The sequence below is a fragment of the Chanodichthys erythropterus genome, chromosome 14, assembly GCF_024489055.1.
Source record: "Chanodichthys erythropterus isolate Z2021 chromosome 14, ASM2448905v1, whole genome shotgun sequence".
Lineage (NCBI taxonomy): Eukaryota > Metazoa > Chordata > Actinopteri > Cypriniformes > Xenocyprididae > Chanodichthys > Chanodichthys erythropterus.
In genome coordinates, this window is record NC_090234.1 from 42,523,784 (window position 1) to 42,544,304 (window position 20,521).

At 41.2% G+C, this 20,521-nt stretch overlaps 1 protein-coding gene across 4 annotated transcripts in view; it reads left to right on the forward strand.

The window, feature by feature from the left end:
• The window catches only part of cfap91 (cilia and flagella associated protein 91), a 34,103-nt gene that overhangs the window by 7,616 nt on the left and 5,966 nt on the right, over nucleotides 1-20,521 (forward strand). Inside the window, exons 4-16 of one of the 4 annotated variants that reach the window (XR_010897155.1) lie at nucleotides 335-412; nucleotides 561-617; nucleotides 754-938; nucleotides 1,576-1,753; nucleotides 2,136-2,293; nucleotides 6,930-7,112; nucleotides 7,585-7,718; nucleotides 7,810-7,923; nucleotides 8,682-8,753; nucleotides 8,838-8,984; nucleotides 9,578-9,799; nucleotides 10,666-10,974; nucleotides 12,600-12,691. Coding sequence is in view for 3 of the 4 variants with exons in the window: in XM_067410456.1 (XP_067266557.1) it covers nucleotides 335-412; nucleotides 561-617; nucleotides 754-938; nucleotides 1,576-1,753; nucleotides 2,136-2,293; nucleotides 6,930-7,112; nucleotides 7,585-7,718; nucleotides 7,810-7,923; nucleotides 8,682-8,753; nucleotides 8,838-8,984; nucleotides 9,578-9,799; nucleotides 10,730-11,077 (1,876 nt within the window). In the remaining variant the exon portion in view is untranslated. Of the gene's footprint in view, nucleotides 1-334; nucleotides 413-560; nucleotides 618-753; nucleotides 939-1,575; nucleotides 1,754-2,135; nucleotides 2,294-6,929; nucleotides 7,113-7,584; nucleotides 7,719-7,809; nucleotides 7,924-8,681; nucleotides 8,754-8,837; nucleotides 8,985-9,577; nucleotides 9,800-10,665; nucleotides 11,366-12,599; nucleotides 12,692-20,521 lie in introns of those variants that run through there. The other 3 variants (XM_067410455.1, XM_067410456.1, XM_067410457.1) reach the window with 3 other exon arrangements.

Here is a 20,521-nt window from a genome sequence, read left to right on the forward strand (position 1 = left end):
ACAGAGTTCTCTTCAGCCCATAAGCGAGACTCTGACTGTGACTCTGACCAGAGACCAGGAACTAAATAGAGTATTACTGACAGACTGGGAAGAGAGGTGCTGCAACAATGTAAAATTTGAAAAATATTTTTTTGTTTTTTGAAAATGAAGCATGAAAACCAATTCTAGTAGACCCTAAAAACAAACTCAAAAGTTTGAAAAATGGCATATTAGGTCCCCTTTTAATTTAATAAATAAATAAATAAAAATTCCAACTGACCCCAATTTTTGAATGGCAGTGTATGCTGTAATTGCATATGAATTAATAATCTTTATATTGTTGTATCTGTGTAAGGGTTGTGTCTGGGGATCATATAAATAGACTGAACCCTGCTGATGTGACAGGAGTGGACCGCTGGAAGTTTTTCAAACGGTAAAAAACACATAGAAAAATGAGTGAGAGTGACACCAGCTAAACATTTTGATTTAGCTAGAATTCTTTGAACAGTTAAATCATATAAATAAGAATAATGATTTTCTCTTTCACTTCTCCCTTTTTTCTCCCATTGTCTTTCTCTCAGCCCTCTTATTCCTTTTGCTCAACAGATTCCTCCTGATGTTGTATTTGCTTTGTCAAAGTAAGTCATGTAGTGCTTGTCACTTCAGCCTTGATCTGAGTTATTGTATTCAATACTGTGATATCAATTATTTGACTTTCTTTCTATCTTTCTATGAGTCTGTCTCTAAACTACTAACTCAACTTTTTCCTCACAGATCTGACCTCCTTACTGCTCCTGATGGAGATGATAAACGGCCCCCCACTCCGTTCCAGCGGAGTGTGGGAGTTCAGACTGACTATCGGGAGAGTGAGACACAGACAGACCCCTACACTCCAGACCATGTGGTTCGTCCTGGGACAGCCTCCCCTGAGTTGCTCACACTGGCCACGCTCACATGGGGTAAACCGCATAAATATAATATAGTCACATTTATTTGATGCATTATACTGACTCTCACTAGCTCCTATTCAGGTTGACAATGAGATGACAATTAGAGAATTTTCAGGAGCAATATCATTGGATTCATTTTCAGAATGATTTTTCCAGCTGATCAATGATAAAAACATTGACATCCATTCAGAAGATAATTCTTATTTTGTTTTATGTTTTTTAAGGAATTTTTATTTATACGTGCACATCATTCTTTTTTTTAGTTCATGTGCCTTGTTAACCTTATAATCAAAATAACTTCTCTTTTCTAATGATGTTTTTACTGGCGCGAGGGCGGGACAACTTGTCAATCACATGAGATCACACCAATAGCAAACCACAACCATCCAATGATCCAAATCCAACCAATTCCTGATAAAGAAAATCATGTCCAGCCATACATTTTTACTTGTTCGAGAAGCTGCTTCACTTGGATAAATGTCACAATAGGGAAGAAAAGACTATCACTTGTTTCATTCCAAGCAACAGAGGACAAAACTGCAGAACAATCTTTTAATGAACAGAACACTAGCATAATATTGTTATAGTTATCTTTATACAGAAATTAATGTTCTTGGTCTGAAAACAAACACTGGTTGTTTTTCAGGCCGTGGGCTGCCCGCAGGGCTGGCAGAAGTGGAGATGATCATGAGGGCAAGAATGAAGAGAGCATGGGAGGCAACTTTGCCCCCACTGGATGACCTCTCTCAGCTTGACAAGAGGAGAAAAATGATGGAGGAGATGGAGAGGAAGGAGTGGGCCTTTAGAGAAGAGGAGATAGAGAAGTGAGCACTACCTGAAGAAAAAGTTTGCCAAAAAACAATGTCATGATTAACTCACAATGTAAATGTGATTTTTTCAAAGAATATTCTGGGCATTCTCTTCCATATAATAACAGTGAATAGGGATGGGGTTTGTCAATTTCCAAAATGACAACAAAAGGACCATATAAGTTTCATAAAAGCAAGCATGGTCCATACTGAATCCCTAAAAACATTTTTCTAAATATCTCCTTTTGTATTACTTAGAAGAGTGCCATATTACTGTTCTTTTTCAGGGTAAACTTATTTCTTAAGCAACAGTGTAAAGAAACTTTCTGTACTTCCTTTGCTTCTGCAATGCACAAACATGTACGTGATGACTTTTGTTTTACTTGTGTTTTATTAGGCTGCAGGAGGCACGACTGACCCTGCTGGTGCAGCTCTTGCGTCAGAGGGAGGAGAAGCAGGAGGAGGTCAAGATGGAGCAACTGGAAGCAAGCTTTTCCCAGCACCAGCAAGAGAAGGAGGCACGGCTTAAGAAAATACGCAAAGACTACATCATATGTGAGGACACAGTTAGATAAAACACCATCATTATGTTGCTCTTAAGAGCCGATTGTATTTATGTCAGTCCTCTTGAAATCCTCTTTTGTTGCCTTCAGACCATGTGTGTTTGCTTTGAGGCCCTATATATATATATATAAAGGCCTCAAAGCAAACACACATGGTGGGTACGGAAAGTATTCAGACCCCCTTACATTTTTCACTCTTTGTTATATTGCAGCCATTTGCTAAAATCATTTAAGTTCTTTTTTTTTCCTCATTAATGTACACACTGCACCCCATATTGACAGAAAAACACAGAATTGTTGACATTTTTGCAGATTTATTAAAAAAGAAAAACTGAAATATCACATGGTCCTAAGTATTCAGACCCTTTGCTCAGTATTTAGTAGAAGCACCCTTTTGATCTAGCCTTGAGTCCCAGTGTGTGTGTGTATATATATATATATATATATATATATATATATATATATATATATAAAACAGGGATGTGATTTTTCCATATGTAATGCATTTATTTTAAACAAAGATGGCGGGTTTTGTCGGATCAGTGTGTTACCCCTGTCGGAGTTTGTTGGCATCTGTCGGAGCTTGTTTTCGCTAAAAAATTTTTTTTCGCCAAATCAATTTTGCTGAATTGGAATTACAATGTCTGAGAGAAGCGATGTGCTGTAATCTGGTGACTCTAAGTGTTGGTCTGCCGGTGCAGTGTGAATTGGCCTTTTCAGAATGAGTGTGGCATTGTGTTAATTTATACGTAGTTAACTTATAAGCAGTGCATTTTTCAGTCTCAGGCATGCATTAAAAAAAAATGCAACACACACCATGCATATTCCCAAATTTGTAACGAGAATCATTTATAAATCCGTTGTCAACAAAAGAGAGGCTTTAAAGGGATAGTTCACCCAAAAATGAAAATTCTGTCATTATTTCACAAATAAACAGTCATTAACTCACACACCAGTTGTGGTAAATGGAAGCTTGTGCATTCTTGCTATAGATGTGCAAGAATCAGTGAGGTTCATTTTAGCATGTTATGCAGCAGGTTTGAACATCTGCATGAACCAATGAGGTTTGTCCTCACACATTAAACAGGAATGGTTGAGCTTCTGCTTATGTTCGCTGATCAATGTTTATATGTGAATAAAAGCCTAAATTCAGTCTGTTCAGCATATAAAGTGATCATGTCTTTTCAGAGAATTTGGTCTAAACTGTGCAATTCATACGGATTATTTTTACAATCTCATTATGAACTTTTTAAAGTATCAAAATGTTGCATAGCTGTCAACACAGGTAGAGAAATCTCTCCAATTTCATTTAAAATAAGCAAATGATGACAACATTTTCATTTTTGGGTGAACTAACCCTTTAAGTTCCCTTTCTTTTGTTTGTGTGTGTGTGGGAAGTCTTGTTTTCTGTGTTAGGACTATGAGTTAAAAAAAAATACAAAAAAGTTTTTTTTTTTTAATACTGTTTTGTGTGTTGTTCTGTCATGCCCTCATTATATTACCAGGGATGACAAGCACAACCTTTGTTTTGCTCTCAAGGGGGCCAGTTGCCCTCATTGTGAGAATCTCACTTTGAGGAATCTCCACTCACGTCTGTCTGTCTTCACAAGCAATGGGAGTCAGGTTTCTGCACCCTGTGGTTCAGGTCCCACGTCTGCCGAGGTGGCGTGGTGGCTTAAATCATGGGGTTAGCAGATGGATCTTGTCGATGAGTTTTAAATGGGCACTGCCCTTACTCTTGCTCAATTTGCCAGAATCCGTGGACTGCTTTCTGGATCCAGAAGCTTTCAGTCACCTATAGTTCTAAGGATTTGGGTGGTGACCCAGATACTTTCAATGGCACTCGAACGTCAACAGTACAGCCTCTTGCATTCAAGAAACTTTTGTAAGTGGTTAACAGTGTAGTAGACAAGTGAAAATTAGAATGGCCAGATGAGAAAAAAGTGGTTATGAGAAGTAAGCTGGATGATGCCTTACTTCTGGCTTTGAACTATACTCTGAAGACATTCAGGTTCAAGATGCTAAATTTCAAAGCCATCATGTCATTCGAGGATTGGTTTGTCACGATAGATATGATAGATATGAAGGATACCTAGTTTCATGTTGAGATTGTGCCACAACACAAGAAGCATCTCGGGTTCGCTTTTTGTGGCGAAGTGTACCAGTATCGTGAACTTCCCTTCGGTCTAGCCTTATCACCCCAAACATTCAAGAAGTGCATAAATGCAGCTCTGTCTCCTCTGTGACTTCAGGGCATCAGTGTTATCAGTTATATTAATGATTGGCTCAAGTTGAAGGAGCTGGTGATTCGACATTGAGATGTCATTCTCGCCCATTTAAAAAGGTAAGAGGACAACCTTTTTTGGGGGTGGTATGGCATTCAACCTCCAGACACAGTTGTCTCCTGTTCAAGTCGATTCTATTTTGACCACGCTGAAGAACTTCAGGCTAGGTCAAAAAAAATCTGTCAGCCAATTTTTAAAGACTTCTGGGTCTTATGGTAGCAGCTGCCAAGATCATACCCTTGGGGCTCCTGCACATGAGTCTGTTTCAGTTGTGACTAAAGAGCAGGGGGTTCCATCCATTTTGCAACCCCCTGGGGAGAATAAGGGTTACGAGCAGAGGACTTTGTACCCTTGCTGTGTGGAACATGGAGATTACTTCTCACCCAGAAGTAGTGGTGCAAATTTGGCAGAGGTTTGGCAAAGGGGATGTAGATCTGTTTGCTACCAAGGAATCGACCCACTGTCCCTATGGTTCTCCTTCATACCTCCAGCTCCGTTAGGGCTGGATGCTATGGTACAGGCATGGCCGAGGCTACGTCTAATTGCCTTTGCCCCCGACTGCTCTGCTCCCCGGAGTTCCAGCCAGGGTTTGTCAGTTCACCTATTGCCAGTTGCTCCATTCTGGCCAGCCTAAGTGTGTTTTTTTTACCTAATATCTCTCCTAAAAGCCTCTCCGTGGAGATTCCGACCAAAACGGACCTTTTCTCCCAGGTTCTGGGCACAATACCGGCCTGAGATATGGAAGCTGTGGGGTACCAGCTCATAGATTTCAGTCTCTCAACTGAGGTTGTTGAGACCATTCTAAACATTGACTAAATAACTGTTAGCAGACAAACACATTTAAAATCTTTCTCTTCAGACTAAAAATATCAATGACTAATCCTGCACTCATGGGCGTTTCCACATTTACAGAAACAAAGCAAAGAAAACTGTGCTTGCAGTCTTTACATTATAAAAAAAAAAAAAAAAAAAAAAAAGTTTTTCTCTAATACACATTGGCCACAATTATTGGAACCCCCAAACATTCTTATGAATAAAATCTGAAGTATATTCCCCATCATATTTACAATTTTTTAGCACACCAATGTGACTAGGAACATGAAATTAACCTAGGAACATGAAATTAGCCATGACTTTCACATGAGTATAAGTAACACAAGGGCTAACTTCCCTTAATCATCCATCATCACAATTGGAGAAATCTAAGGAATAGAGTTCTGATGTGCAACAAAAGATCGTTGAGCTTTACAAAATGAATCTGCCTGGAAGAGGATGTATGTCTATATTATCTTAATACTTGGCAAGGATAGTTCAAGTGTCCAAAGATTACAGGTGGAGAATTGCAGAAAATAGTTTAGTCTTGGGGTCAGAAAGCCTCAAAAAAACATATACAGTATCAAACAGCACCACTAATTGTTTGGGTGGGTTTCAAGAAAAATCCTGTGTTCTCGAACTTCAAACAGGACCGGGCTTTATGGTCAGATAAAAAAAAAAAAAAAAAAAAAAAAAAAAAACAGTTTTGGCAGCTATTATCATGAGATGGGTTCGGTGCACACAGGGGAAAAAAGTATACTGTGTGTACAATTAAATATACTGCTGGATCTTTAATGTTGTGGGACTATTTTTCTGCCAGAGGTCCTGGACATCTTGTTCAGAAATATGGCATTATAGATTTTATGTAATAAAAAATCAATACCTGTCCGCTTCTGCTATAAATCTTATGTGCCGTGGTTGGATCTTCCATCAGGACAATGATTCAAAACAAACATCAAAATCAACACAAAAATGCGTCACTGAGTACAAAATGAAGCTTCTTCCATGGTCGTCCCAGTCCCCTGACCTGAATCTTGTATAAAACTGAACAGGAGAGTCTATCAACATTTGAAGTATCTGGAGAGATGCTGTATGTAGGAATGGTCTCTGATCTTTTGTCAGGTGTTCTCCAAACTCATCAGGCATTATAGGTGAAGACTTATCTTGGCAAAACGAGGCTGTAAAAAGTATTGAATAAAAGGGTGCCATTAATTGTGGCCAATGTCTATTAGAGAAAAACATTTATTTTATTATGAGATTTTCCCTCCATTTTCAATTGTTTAACCTCAATGAAAGGTAAGATTTGTGTGATTTATTTATTTTTTAAATAAAAGGTCTAAAGGATTAACAGCGCAGATTTATTTTCACAGGCTTCTTTGTTCATATTTACCAAGGGTGCCAATAATTCTGACCACGACTTTCATTGTGTTTGAATCTGATTACGTTTTTAAGTCAGATTATCCTCATTTATGAAATAGGCATTTAAAAACAGACATAATTTTATCTATCATGTCTTCCTGTTTCTCACAGCAATGCGGAAGCTTCTGGCAAAGCGGAGAAATGTGGAGGGAAAGCTGGAAAGACGTGATATTATAAAGGATTATTCAGATTATGGGTCTCAGACATACGCTCCTCTGTCTCGGATTGGCCAGTTCCCTGAGCGAAATTCCAACCGCAGTGTGGTTAAAAGCCACTTTCTCAGCACGTACCAAGGTCTGATTCTGTTTACAGATCAGCTAGGTTGTTTTCCTTCTGACTTTTTGGGACACAGTAACGTTTCTTGTTAATGATTTTTGTTTATTTTTTTATTTTTTATTTTTTTATCAATTTCTTCACATATGCTCTGATATTTTTAATTTCATATCAAACAATGTTTTACAAATTTTAAAACAATTTTAAGATTCTTTCTTTCTTTCTTTCTTTCTTTCTTTCTTTCTTTCTTTCTTTCTTTCTTTCTTTCTTTCTTTCTTTCTTTCTTTCTTTCTTTCTTTCTTTCTTTCTTTTTCTTCCAAATCAAATCATGTAGCTGACTGACAGATGTGCTATGACTTTTGTAAGCAATTACAATGTTTTTTGGATCTTTTCACACACAGTACACTGTCAAACACCACTGACTTAAAAAAATGATTTTATCTGATTTAAAATAAGTAGTAAAGATCTGCAGTAACATCTATGTCTTTCTTAGGTCTGTTAGAGCTGGAAGCAGGTTTTTCTCCATCTGTCATGGAGCCTCAAATTAAGGTGCCAAGACCTAAAGTGACTAAAGGCTTCATCACACGCTCAGCCCGCAGAGAACTAGAGCTCATGAAGACTCATCAGGTAATGAGCTGCTGGGTGCTTTTCACACTTACTCACACTGTGGGAAGATGTGAAGTGACAGATATCACCCTGAGTTGTCTTTCCCCACTAGGCTCTGAAAGATGAAAAGGTCTGCAGGGAGGAAAAGAAGCCTCTACGGTTCCTTGTTAAGACGGAAAAACCTGCTCCACGACCCCTGACCCCTGCGGTGGATGACCCTCCTGAGGTACAGCCCACGTTCATACTGTAGACAATTCAGGTCTTCCTTCTGACGTGCAGTTTGCAAGTCAAAACGTGTCTGAATACCTGTGGTTTGGGTAGCTTGTAGGTATGAACACACTTTTGTGATTCTCTAAACTCAAGTGTACCTAAATACAGTGCAATTTCATGATTTTCATAAAAATGTCAAATTAAAAGTTTATGTATTTTAAGTCATTATGGCCCACTTTCACATACAGGGCTTAGCCTAAGCCAGGATTAGGTCTTAACCTAAGCCAGGATTAGGTCGTAGTTCAATTAGGATATTTAAGTATCTTTTATAAACATACACTAGAAAAAAACATAACTGGTGTGCATCTTGAGACAAAACAATTAAGCAGCTAAACTGATTTCAACATTGATAATAAAAAGAAATGTTTCTTGAGCAGCAAATCAACATTTTATAATGACTTCTGAAGGAACATGTGACACTGAAGATGAGTAATAATGCGGAAAATTCAACTTTATTCACAGGAATAAATTACATTTTAAAATATGTTAAAATAAAAACAGCTATTGTAGTAATTGTTATAATATTTCACAACATTTAACTGTATTTTTGAATAAATGCAGCATTTGTGAGCATAAGAGAAACATTAAAAACTCTTACTGGACCCAAACTTTTGAACAGTAGTGTAGTGGACATTGACTCTCTTTGTTTCATGTATTATGTCATTCTTTTCGTATGTCTCGTTTATCATTCTGAGATATCAATTTCTATAACAGGGAGATGAGGAAAGGGAACTGGCTATTATATTTCTGCAGAAAGTGCTCAGAGGAAGATCCACCCAGAATCAGGTAAAGCTTAGTGGGTGGAGCATGTTTTGCTAACTGATGTCTTGTGTAGTTGTTGAATGGATAATGATGTCTGATGGTTGTCAGATGTTCGAGGGAAAAGAGAAACGATTGGAACTGATCCAAGAACTGCGTACCACCCACGCACTGCAGAAGGAAGAACAGGACAAGAAGGAGGCGGAAAAACAGGCCACACTCGCTTTGCAGAGACAGAGAGACATCCAGTCTGACAGAGTAAGCCCAGAGATATAAACACTTCAGATATGACACGAAGCACCTGCTGTACCATGCGAACTTTGACAGATAAAACTACATACTTATCTTAGTACAATCTAAATATGTCTTTTGAGGCATTTACAACATCACCTCTGCTTTCACATATACCACTGATCTTGTCAGGCTTTTATGGGTTCTCATGGGTCATGTCGTTAAGTGTCAGATTTTCCTGTTTTGAAATGAAACAGTTTTTTGTACTATGATAACAATATTCATGTTTTTTTCTGTAATTTTCAGAATTCAAAATTCCTCCCCCCACCCCACCAGTAAAAATTATTAAAACTACTGCAAGCTGTTTTTAATAAAGTCACTGATCATTGCATTCTGATCTTAACATTTTGTAAAAAAAAAAAAAAAAAAAAGAAATTAAAAACATTGTAATCTTGGGATAAAAAATTATTTAAAAAATATGTTTGAGCCCTTTAAATAATTGAGTGTTTGTGCTTTAAATAAAAACAATCACTGAACAAAACAATGATGCAAGAATTAACTATAACTCAGTTATGAAACTGATTAGATTCTTATTCCTTCTCCCACTGTCTTTCTCTCAGGTGTCTCAGATTGATTCCTGTATAGCTGGCCTGTCTGGGGGAGTGATCGTGGACATGCTGGACTTTCTGTCAAAAGAGTTGGTCCGGCTGCAGGAGGAAAGGCGAATCCATGCCTTCACACTATTGGCTGAGAGAGATCGCCGTATTCGTGAGGCTGAGGAGAGTGGAAGGCGGCAGATAGAGGAAAGGAGACGCAGAGAGGAGGATGAGATATTTAAACAGGTCACTAGAATATCAGTTGACAATAAATGTGCTCTTATTTCTACCCAACAAAATCCCTTGAACATACACTACCATTCAAAATATGTTTTTTCTATTTTTTTAGAAATTAATATTTTTAATGACACATTAAATTGATCAAAAGTGACAGTAAACAGAAAATGTATCATTGTTGCCTCGATATTAAACAGCACAATTGTTTTAAACATTGAAAATAAAAAATAAAAAAAATTGCATACTAGAATGATTTTTGAAGGTGACACTGAAGTCAAAAAGTAGATAGATAATTTTGTCTCTAGCATGATTTAACACTTTACTAGCATGATTTACCATAATTGATAACATTTTTCTAGCATTATTTAACACATTGCGAGCATGTTTTAACATTTTGCTAGCATGCTTCTGGCATAAATTAACTGCTAACATATTTTAGCATGTTGTTAGCATGTCTCTACCGTTGAATTAACAATGCTAACATGCTTCTAGCATGATTTGGCAAACTGATAACATATTTTAGCCTGTTGCTAGCATGCCTTAACAAATACCATTAATTAACAAACATTTTAACCTTTGTAGCTAGCATGATTTCATACATTGCTAGCATGTTTCTAACATGATTTAACACTTTGCTGGCATGATTTAGCATTGTTAACATTTTCTAGCATGATTTAAAACATTGCTAGCTTGTCTAGCATTAACAGTGTTATCATGTTTCTAACATGTTTTAACATGAATCAACACATTGCTATCATATTAATATTTTTTGATCAAATAAATGAAGCCTTGGTGAGAGACTCTGATTGACCTCGAACTTTTGAACAGTAGAACATAAAAAAATGGTTATTTTTGTTGTTGTTTTTTTCCCACAGAATTGTCCACTATTGTCACGAAGCAATCAAACTTCACCTTATGTATTTTTTATGTGTGTCCTAGTCATGCACATTTTCATCTTGTACTGCAACCAGCAGCTTTGCAATCTTCTTTTTCTATCAGAGGTCTCTTGTCTATCTGTATATCTTTTGGTATCAGGTGGTCAAGGTGCATCAAGACACAGTAGACATGTACCTGGAAGATGTCATTCTGGGCTCCATTAACCAGACAGCTGATGCCCAGGCCAGAGAGGAGATACACCGTAAAGCTGAGGAGCTGAACACCATCACCTATGCCACGGAGGAGACGTACGTTTCTATGCTCGAATGCTATTGCTATCCAGTTAAAGCCAGTTTCAAGATCTCACAGCTAAACAACTCATTGATGACAATGAACCACAAACTCTTATAATCATGCTACTCATTTCAGCAGAAAAAAAATAAATTTTTCAAATTGCCAAAACAAACCAATTCACTGAACTTTCCTGAAAAAAAGGAATAAAATAAATAAATGCACCTTTAGATTTAAATACATTGAAAAGATTAAATCAGCCCTGTACTGACATCATGTTTGTCACTGTAAGTCGCATACGTCAAAGGTTTTATTATAAGGTTCAAGATCATTTGTGAGCTGCCAAGGATGTATGAATCACAGACCCAAACAGTGTTGACATGAATGTTTTCAATTATTTTTTATCTCTCCATTCATTCATACATCTTTGAGCATTTAGTAAAGACAGAACATATCAAAATAGAGATCTTGATAAAAAAAAAATAAAAAAAACTATCTGATAAAATAAGGCATTTAAAGGGATACTCCACCGTTTTTTCATATTAAACTATGTTATTCCCTTAACTAAGACGAGTTGATACATACCTCTCTCGTCTCAGTGCGTGCACTAAATCGCTCTGTCTTGCGGTGAAACTTTGTTAGCACTTAGCTTAGCCCAGTTCATTCAATAGGGGCCAAGCAGAGAAGCTACCAAATGGCGCAGTAATATCTTCACTCGTGAAAAGTCCTCTCACCGGCCCCCGCTCCCTCTCCTGTAAAAGTGTCGTTGGTTCTATTGACGGAAATGAGAGAGAGGAGGAGAGGGAGCGGCAGGAGGATTACTGCGCCAAGTCAAAGTGCTCCCGAGCACTTGCTATGGTATTCCGCCATACAATATAGTTATCCATTTTACATGCTTAGAAAAGCGCAACGTTTTGTTTTGTGTCACCGTCCTAGGTCGAGTTACACTACTCGAGTAACTGTATTTAAATAGGGAAAACGTGGAGGTGTTTGGTAGCTTCTCTGCTTGGCCCCTATTGAATTAACTGGGCTAAGCTAAGTGCTAACAAAGTTTTGCCGCAAGACAGAGCGATTTAGTGCACGCACTGAGACGAGAGAGGTATGTATCAACTCGTCTTAGTTAAGGGAATAACATAGTTTAATATGAAAAAACGGGGGAGTATCCCTTTAAGGTATACATATGACTCACTTCCGCTTTCAGTATGTCCTGAAAGTATAATGTACAAAGCCATGCTTAGATTTGTCTACAGGGTGACTTCCTCCTATTGTGCTCTGCCTGTTCAAAAACTTAAAACCCTTCTTATCCTTTAATGTGAAATGCAGAGAAACAGTTACAGCCTGAGAAATATGAAATATGTATGAAAAACCTCTATGTCCACAAATTTCGTCCCTCAATAAATAATAAATTAGGGATGTCAGATGTGTCAGCACAGCTGTGGGAAGTCACTAGAATCAGATGCTGTGTATTTGCAGATATATAAATAAACTAATAAACATTGTACGACCAAGTTTCAGAGATCATTGTTATGTTTCCTTCGGTGAGGCTGCCAGCATTTCTTAGAGCATTTTCTTTGTCACAAACAGAATGGATCCGCTCTAATGGGCCTGTGTTATATCTTTCTTGGTCTGTGTATACGTGCAGGAGAAACAGTCAGCAGTCAGAAGAGATTGTGGCAGAACTCGTCTACAGATTCCTCATTCCTGAGGTCCAGAAGATTAATGTCAGAGAAAGAGGTGGGTTATTCAATCAGGCAGATAATCAGTACAGGCCAAGCCAAATTAGTCCTCGATGTCATTATCTTCTTCTCATGCCAATTGACCCTTCGCCAGGAGTTTGATTGACAGACGATATAACCAATCATAATGTCGAATCTGCCATTTCATCCGACAAAGCAATCAGGGGAGTTAGTAGATTAATGTTGGTGGACTTAAACTTGGAAAATGATGTGTACTGATGTCTTTCTGTGGTTGAAATGTGGTTCATTCAGGCTTATTTGATGATATAAATTAAAGGGTTAGTTCACCCAAAAATGAAAATTATGTCATTAATGACTCACCCTCATGTCGTTCCAAACCAGCAAGACCTCCGTTCATCTTGGGAACACAGTTTAAGATATTTTAGATTTAGTCCGAGAGCTTTCTGTCCCTCCATCGAAAATGTATGTACGGTATACTGTCCATGTCCAGAAAGGTAATAAAAACATCATCAAAGTAGTCCATGTGACATCAGAGGGTCAGTTAGAATTTGTTGAAGCAGCAAAATACATTTTGGTCCAGAAATAACAAAAACTACGACTTTATTCAGCATTGTCTTCTCTTCCGGAATCCTTTCCATTGAATTGATTCCATTGAATCCTTTCATCTGTCAGCGTTAGTAATGCACATTTACATCGCCGTGCTTGTTTTTGGCGATTAGGACATCCTGCGACATTTTGAAGCATCGAAAAAACATTTGGGTCCAAAAATAACAAAAACTACATGTAGTACAAACAATGTTCGTTAGTGTAGGAAGGAAGGGGACAGGGTCGGCGGTTAACTGCTGACTGAGCTTTATTTCAAAATTCAGAAATGTAAAACAAAAACTGTGCAAGGCACAAAACAAAATAAACCACAAAGGGCTTCACTCCAGTCACGGCATATACGATCCACAAAGGGCTTCACTCCAGTCACGGCATATACAATCCACAAAGGGCTTCACTCTGGTCACGGCATATACAATTCACAAAGGGCTCCACTCCAACGTGTCGTGCACCAGCGGCTCAGTCAGCAGTCCCCCTCTCTCTCACCGACTCCTGCTTCTAGCGGCGTTTTAACCTGTCTCCGCGCCAATTACTGAAACGAGAAACAGGTGTTCGTGATTTACATTTAACTCGCTCACTCACCAAAGATCTCCCGATGCTCTCTCCCGCTGCAGACCTCGCTGAACCACGCCCCCCTCGCCACATACCCCCACCGCCCGACTCAGGCCGGGGAGCCGTCCGGCCTGCAGCCCCCCCCTCCAATTCCTGGAGAGGAAATCGGCCACAGCCATCTGAACACCCGGCCTGTGGACCACCTTGAACTTAAAAGGCTGTAATGCTAGATACCAATGAGTGATCCGCGCATTGGTATAGTTCATGCGTTGGAGCCACTGCAGGGGAGTGTGGTCCGAACAGAGAGTGAATTCCCGTCCCAGGAGATAATAGCGGAGGGTGAGGACGGCCCACCTGATAGCCAAACATTCTTTCTCAACGGTGCTGTACTTAGCTTCCCTCTTTGAGAGCTTGCGGCTAATGTACAGCACCGGCCGTTCCTCTCCCTCTATCTCCTGGGACAGGACAGCACACAGCCCTCTGTCCGACGCGTCAGTCTGCAACAGAAAAGGGAGAGAAAAATCAGGAGAGTGAAGCAATGGCCCGCCACAAAGAGCAGCCTTTACCTGGGTGAAGGCCTGCTGGCACAGCTCCGTCCACTGGACCATATCTGGCGCATCCTTTTTAGTTAGATCAGTCAACGAGCTGGTGAGGGCCGAATAATTAGGAACAAACCTCCTGTAATATCCCGCCAGCCCGAGGAACTGTCTAACCTCCTTTTTGGTCTTGGGGCACGGACAGGTCGCAATCGCTGCCGTCTTATCAATTTGGGGACGCACCTGTCCATGCCCCAAGTGGAAGCCCAGATACCTTACTTCCACGCGCCCAATTGCACACTTCTTCGGGTTGGCCGTGAGCCCGGCCCCCCTCAGCGATCTCAGGACGGCCCTCAAATGCTGCATATGCCGCTGCCAGTCATTACTGAAGATGATAATATCGTCCAGATAGGCAGCAGCATATGCACCATGGGGCCGCAAAATTTTATCCATGAGACGCTGAAAGGTAGCCGGTGCCCCGAACAGCCCGAACGGAAGGGTAAAGAATTTGTGTAATCCGAACTGCGTCGTGAAAGCTGTCTTTTCTTTGGATAATGGCGACAAGGGGATCTACCAATACCCTTTCGTTAAGTCCAGTGTCGAATAAAATCGAGCCGTACCTAGCCGTCAAGCAACTCGTCCACCCGAGGCATTGAATACGCGTCGAACTTCGACACTGCGTTCACCTTGCGGTAGTCCACACAGAACCGAACTGAGCCGTCCTGCTTCAGGATATCACGTTGCATAATCCACAATGACTAATGCAAAGCGATGCCCTCTTGCTGATCGCTCTAATGGCCCGATGAGGTCCATACCAATTCTGTCGAAGGGGACCTGCATTAATGGAAGGGGGCGCAACGGCGCTTTTGGGGTGGCCGGTGGGTTAACCAACTGACATTCTCGACAAGACGCGCACCACCTGCGCACATTCTCTTGAATGCCCGGCCAAAAGAATCGGGTCATGAGACGATTTAGAGTGGCCGTTTGTCCTAGATGCCCAGCCATCGGGTTAGAATGAGCCACGTGGAAAAGCATTTCCCTGCGGCTCTTTGGAACTAATAATTGGGTCGTATCTTCTTTTGTTTGAGTGTCTTGGGTCACTCGATACAACCTATCTTTTATGATTGCAAAATACGGATAAGAAAGTGGGCGTCCAGGCTGGAGAGGCTGACCATCGATAGTGCTGACCTTTTCAAACACGTTTTTTAGCGTCTCATTGTGAGACTGCTCCAGGGGAAAGTCATCGCGATTTGAAAGAATAAGTCTTCCAATTTCGCTCTGTTCCCCTGAAGCTGAACTCACTGGTCCCTGATCAGTCTCTCCTGCCTGTACTGGCACCTCCTTATCCCGCGATTTTTTCTCCCAAGAGGCATCCGAGCATAATCACCCCAATAATTTGTTAAATGCAGGCCAATTTGTACCCAAAATTATCGGATGCCGGAGGTGCGGATTAACTGCCACCTCCACGCTATGCTTTTGACCCCTAAATTGAATAATGACGGGCACTAACGGATATTCCACCACATCCCCGTGCACACACCTCACCTTAACCAAGCGGCCTGCATCCAATGCCCCGGACGAAATCAGGCTTTGATGCACCGAGGTTTGGTTACATCCTGAGTCCACCAAAGCCTGATACGTACCCCCCTTGACACTCACAGGTATTTGGTACTCGCCAGCTTGACCGGGGGCAGCCTGCGGATCGTCCGGGACCTGGATCAACGCCCCAACCTCCATCACTGGACACCTGTCCACAAAGTGCTCCGGGTCCCCGCAACGCCAACAGGCCGTCCCAGACCTGCCCGCCGCTCTTGTGGCAAGGAGCGGGTTAAATGGTTGACGCGGAGAGAGGGGAGAAGAAGGAGCGGAGTCCCGCCCCCCTGGGCGGGGCTCTTGGTCCATAATACGGGCCCTGTTCCGTTCCACCCCGCCCTCGGGGCGGAATACGTGGCGGGTTGGGCGGATGAGACCTGGGTAGAGGGACAGGTTTAGAGAGAGAGGGGGAATTAAAAGAAGGAGAGAGAGAGGCAGATGGTAGGGGTTCGCCGACCCCTTGGCACGCCACCATGTGGTCCTCTGCCAATTCGATGGCTGAGTCCAGCGACGTGGGGCGGTGGCACTGGACCCACTCGGCGGTTTTCTTGGGGAGCCGAGTGATAAACTGCTCCAGTACCACGCGATCGATAACCAGGTCCATGTCGTTCCCTCAGCCAGTAGCCATTTGCGGCAGGAGTCCCGGAGCTGTTGGGCCAACACGAAGGGCCGGCCGGACTCGCCCAGGTCCAGAGAACGGAAGCGTTGACGGTGCTGCTCGGGGGTCCGGCCGACCCGCTGGAAGATGGCCCGCCGAAGATCGTCAAAGACCAGGAGGTTCTCTGCTGGCAGCTGCTGCGCCGCCACCTGCGACTCCCCCGAGAGGAGCGGGACCAACCTCATGGACCATTGGTCCCGCGGCCAGCCACTTGCCTCGGCTGACCGCTCGAACAAGTCGAGGAAGGCCTCGGGGTCGTCACATGGCCCCATTTTCTTCAGCGGCAGGTGGGTAGGTGCAGCCGGCTGCCCGATGGTCTCCTGGCGAACCTCCCGGTCAATCCAGCTCCGGAACCTCTCGCGGTCCTCTTGCTGGGCCTGCACGATGGCTTGAAAGCGGCGTTCTTGGTCGGTGCGCAGGTCCAGCCCGGCCTGATGTTGCTCCTGATGCAGGACCGCGAGGGAGGCGATGACTTCCGCAAATGTCGAAGGGGAGGACGAAGTTTGCATGGCAGCGGCCACCCAGCTTTCTTCCCGGGTTTCGGCTCCAGTGTAGTACAAACAATGTTCGTTAGTGTAGGAAGGAAGGGGACAGGGTCGGCGGTTAACTGCTGACTGAGCTTTATTTCAAAATTCAGAAATGTAAAACAAAAACTGTGCAAGGCACAAAACAAAATAAACCACAAAGGGCTTCACTCCAGTCACGGCATATACGATCCACAAAGGGCTTCACTCCAGTCACGGCATATACAATCCACAAAGGGCTTCACTCTGGTCACGGCATATACAATCCACAAAGGGCTTCACTCCAACGTGTCGTGCACCAGCGGCTCAGTCAGCAGTCCCCCTGTCTCTCACCGACTCCTGCTTCTCGCGGCGTTTTAACCTGTCTCCGCGCCAATTACTGAAACGAGAAACAGGTGTTCGTGATTTACATTTAACTCGCTCACTCACCAAAGATCTCCCGATGCTCTCTCCCGCTGCAGACCTCGCTGAACGCCCCCCTCGCCACACTACAACTTTATTCAGCATTGTCTTCTCTTCTGTGTCTGTTGTCAATCCACGTTCACGACTCCGCTTCTTCTTCTTCTTTCCTGTTTTACGGCGGAGGCATCCAGCTTATTGGTGCATTACCGCCCCCTTTTGCTCCGGAGTGTGGTTCACGACTCCGCAGTGACGCTGCTGATGTAAGACGCTGCTAACATGTTATCTGGTGCGCCAGAGCTTCGTTTACAGTCTGAGGGAGACGCACGCTGTATTCAAGCTATTCTACATTGTTTGTATTTTGGTATTGCTATATGTTTTAAAATGGTGCATAAGTGTGCATGTCGCGGATGTCCTAATCGCCAAAAACAGCCATGGTGACGTAAAAGTGCATTACCAACACCGACAGATGAAAGGATTCAATGAAATCAATTCAATGGAAAGGATTCCGGAAGAGAATACAATGCTGAATAAAGTCGTAGTTTTTGTTGTTTTTGGACCAAAATGTATTTTCGATGCTTCAACAAATTCTAACTAACCCACTGATGTCACATGGACTACTTTGATGATGTTTTTATTACCTTTCTGGACATGGACAGTCTACCGTACATACATTTTCAATGGAGGGACAGGAAGCTCTCAGACTAAATCTAAAATATCTTAAACTGTGTCCCGAAGAACGGAGGTCTTACGGGTTTGGAATGACATGAGGGTGAGTCATTAATGACATCATTTTCATTTTTGGGTGAACTAACCCTTTAACAAGTAGGAAGAGATATTGGTTCATGAGCTGCTTGAACTGAGGCGCTACAGCGATCCTTCATGACACATTAAAGAGCCACAAAATGGTATTTATTGTTTAAATTTCTTTAAATATTACAAAATTTGAAATTTGCGACTTTGACGTTTCATGTCAAAAGTAAACTGCTCTGTCTTGTCTGTCGATGTATTTTTCACTGCGTGAGAACATGATGTGTGGTGAGAGAATGGCATGGTTGTCGGACATAGCAACAGTAACTAAAAGAGGGGGGTCTTCGCGAATGGTCAATTAAAGGAAGCATGATGTTGTTCTGCTGTGGAACACAACATTTTAAAGATTTAAGGAATGGAATGAATCATGTTGCTTTTCTCCATACAATGAAGGAGATGTTAACAGAGGCCATCAAGCTCCAAAGGACAAAATGTACCATAAAGTCAATTCATGCTATACTGTATGTCCCAAGATTATCACGAGAAATTTAAAGGGGTATCATTTCTACCTGAAAACATCTTAATGTCACACTTTGGAGAAATTAACCTGCAAAGAACTTATTTTTATCATATTATATTAATTATATATTAATAATAATAATAATAATAATAATAGTGAAAGTTCCACATTTAAAATCAATGTATACAATTGTTAAATATAAAATGATAAAAAAAAAAATAAAAAAAAAAATGAAAACATTGACAGGGCAAGTAGAACCATTCCAGCAGAAAAGAAATCCTTATTGTTGATCTTGGAGTTTAGTTTGTAATCTGGATTTGGAACAAACTGTACAGTACTTCAGCATTAAGTTTAGTGACATGAGGATACCGTCACAATCTGCTGGTGTAGATAAACACAATGAAGGCTAGTGACAATCAAACTCAGACTTTACTTGATAGCCCCCAAGGTATATAACAAAGAAGGCAGAAGAATGCACACCACACATATCTACGACATTAAAGCTGCAGTCCGTAACTTTTTTTGGTTAAAAATGGTCCAAAATAAATTGAGCAAGTACATAACCATCCAGTGTTCAAAGCTATCTCATTATCTTAGCTCGATTCACAACGGTAAGCTTGTAATAATGTTTTATAATAAGAGCGACCTGGAGGATTTCTGCGGGAAATTCGAGCATGCAGCAGTTTGTCTTTGTGTCATTATGTCACGTTCGTAAACAGAAAGGAGTCCCGTCCAGGCTAGTCGGTTTTATCATGTGAGGATGCTGCTTGTAGCGGATCATTTATAGCCTGTTCTCACAGCAAGATGTAGAATATGTGATTCTGAAGTACAGTATCCACACCGGTGTAGTGATTGACAGCAAGCATTGGATTCATCCGCGCTGACGAGCTGTGCTGAGGCACAACGCATGTACAGATAACTATTCCGCATATGACTGCAATTGCAGGTTTCAAACAGAGATGGTGACAAAGGGGAAAAATGGTGGACTGCAGCTTTAAACAAGACAGGATTAAAACTGAGGGCTTATATACAAGCCAAACAAATGAGCAAATAAGATAATTAATGAGGTGATTAACAGACCACAGGTGAATTGGATTAATTAAACACATGGGGAAAACTGGGTCAAAGAAAAAAAAAAAAAAAAAAAAATCCAAAACAGACAAAAATCCAAAAGCTCAAAGGCAACACACAAACATATCCCTGACAGATAAGTATATCATTGTTCTTTTTTGTCATTGCTGAGAGATATAAATGTGTCTCAAAGCTGCAGTCATGGCCTATTTCTGAGGTTACAGAACATAGAGAACAAAGCCATATTCAAAAATGAACATGGTTCACAGGCTAGTTCTACACAAACTTTTTTGGCATTTATTCAAACATCTGATTTGAAAAGCTGATCTTAATTCAGATCTTTTCATGCTTTTCATGTCACCTGACCAGTATTTGTTAAGCTTGACTTTTTAGTGACCTGTGAGTTTGACATGTGCACAGTTTGTGTTGTGTGTGTATCACAATGGAAGTCATGCAGCTTGTGTTATATATTCATTGAATTATCCTCGCTATTTTCCATGACCAGTTTTTAATTTGCTACTTCTATTTCCCCATTGTTTGCTTCTGCGCAATACAGACCCTGTTCATACAAATTCATTGACCACATGACTTTATACAGAGAATAAAAGGCAAGGCAAGGCAATTTTATTTGTATGGCACATTTCATACACAATGGTAATTC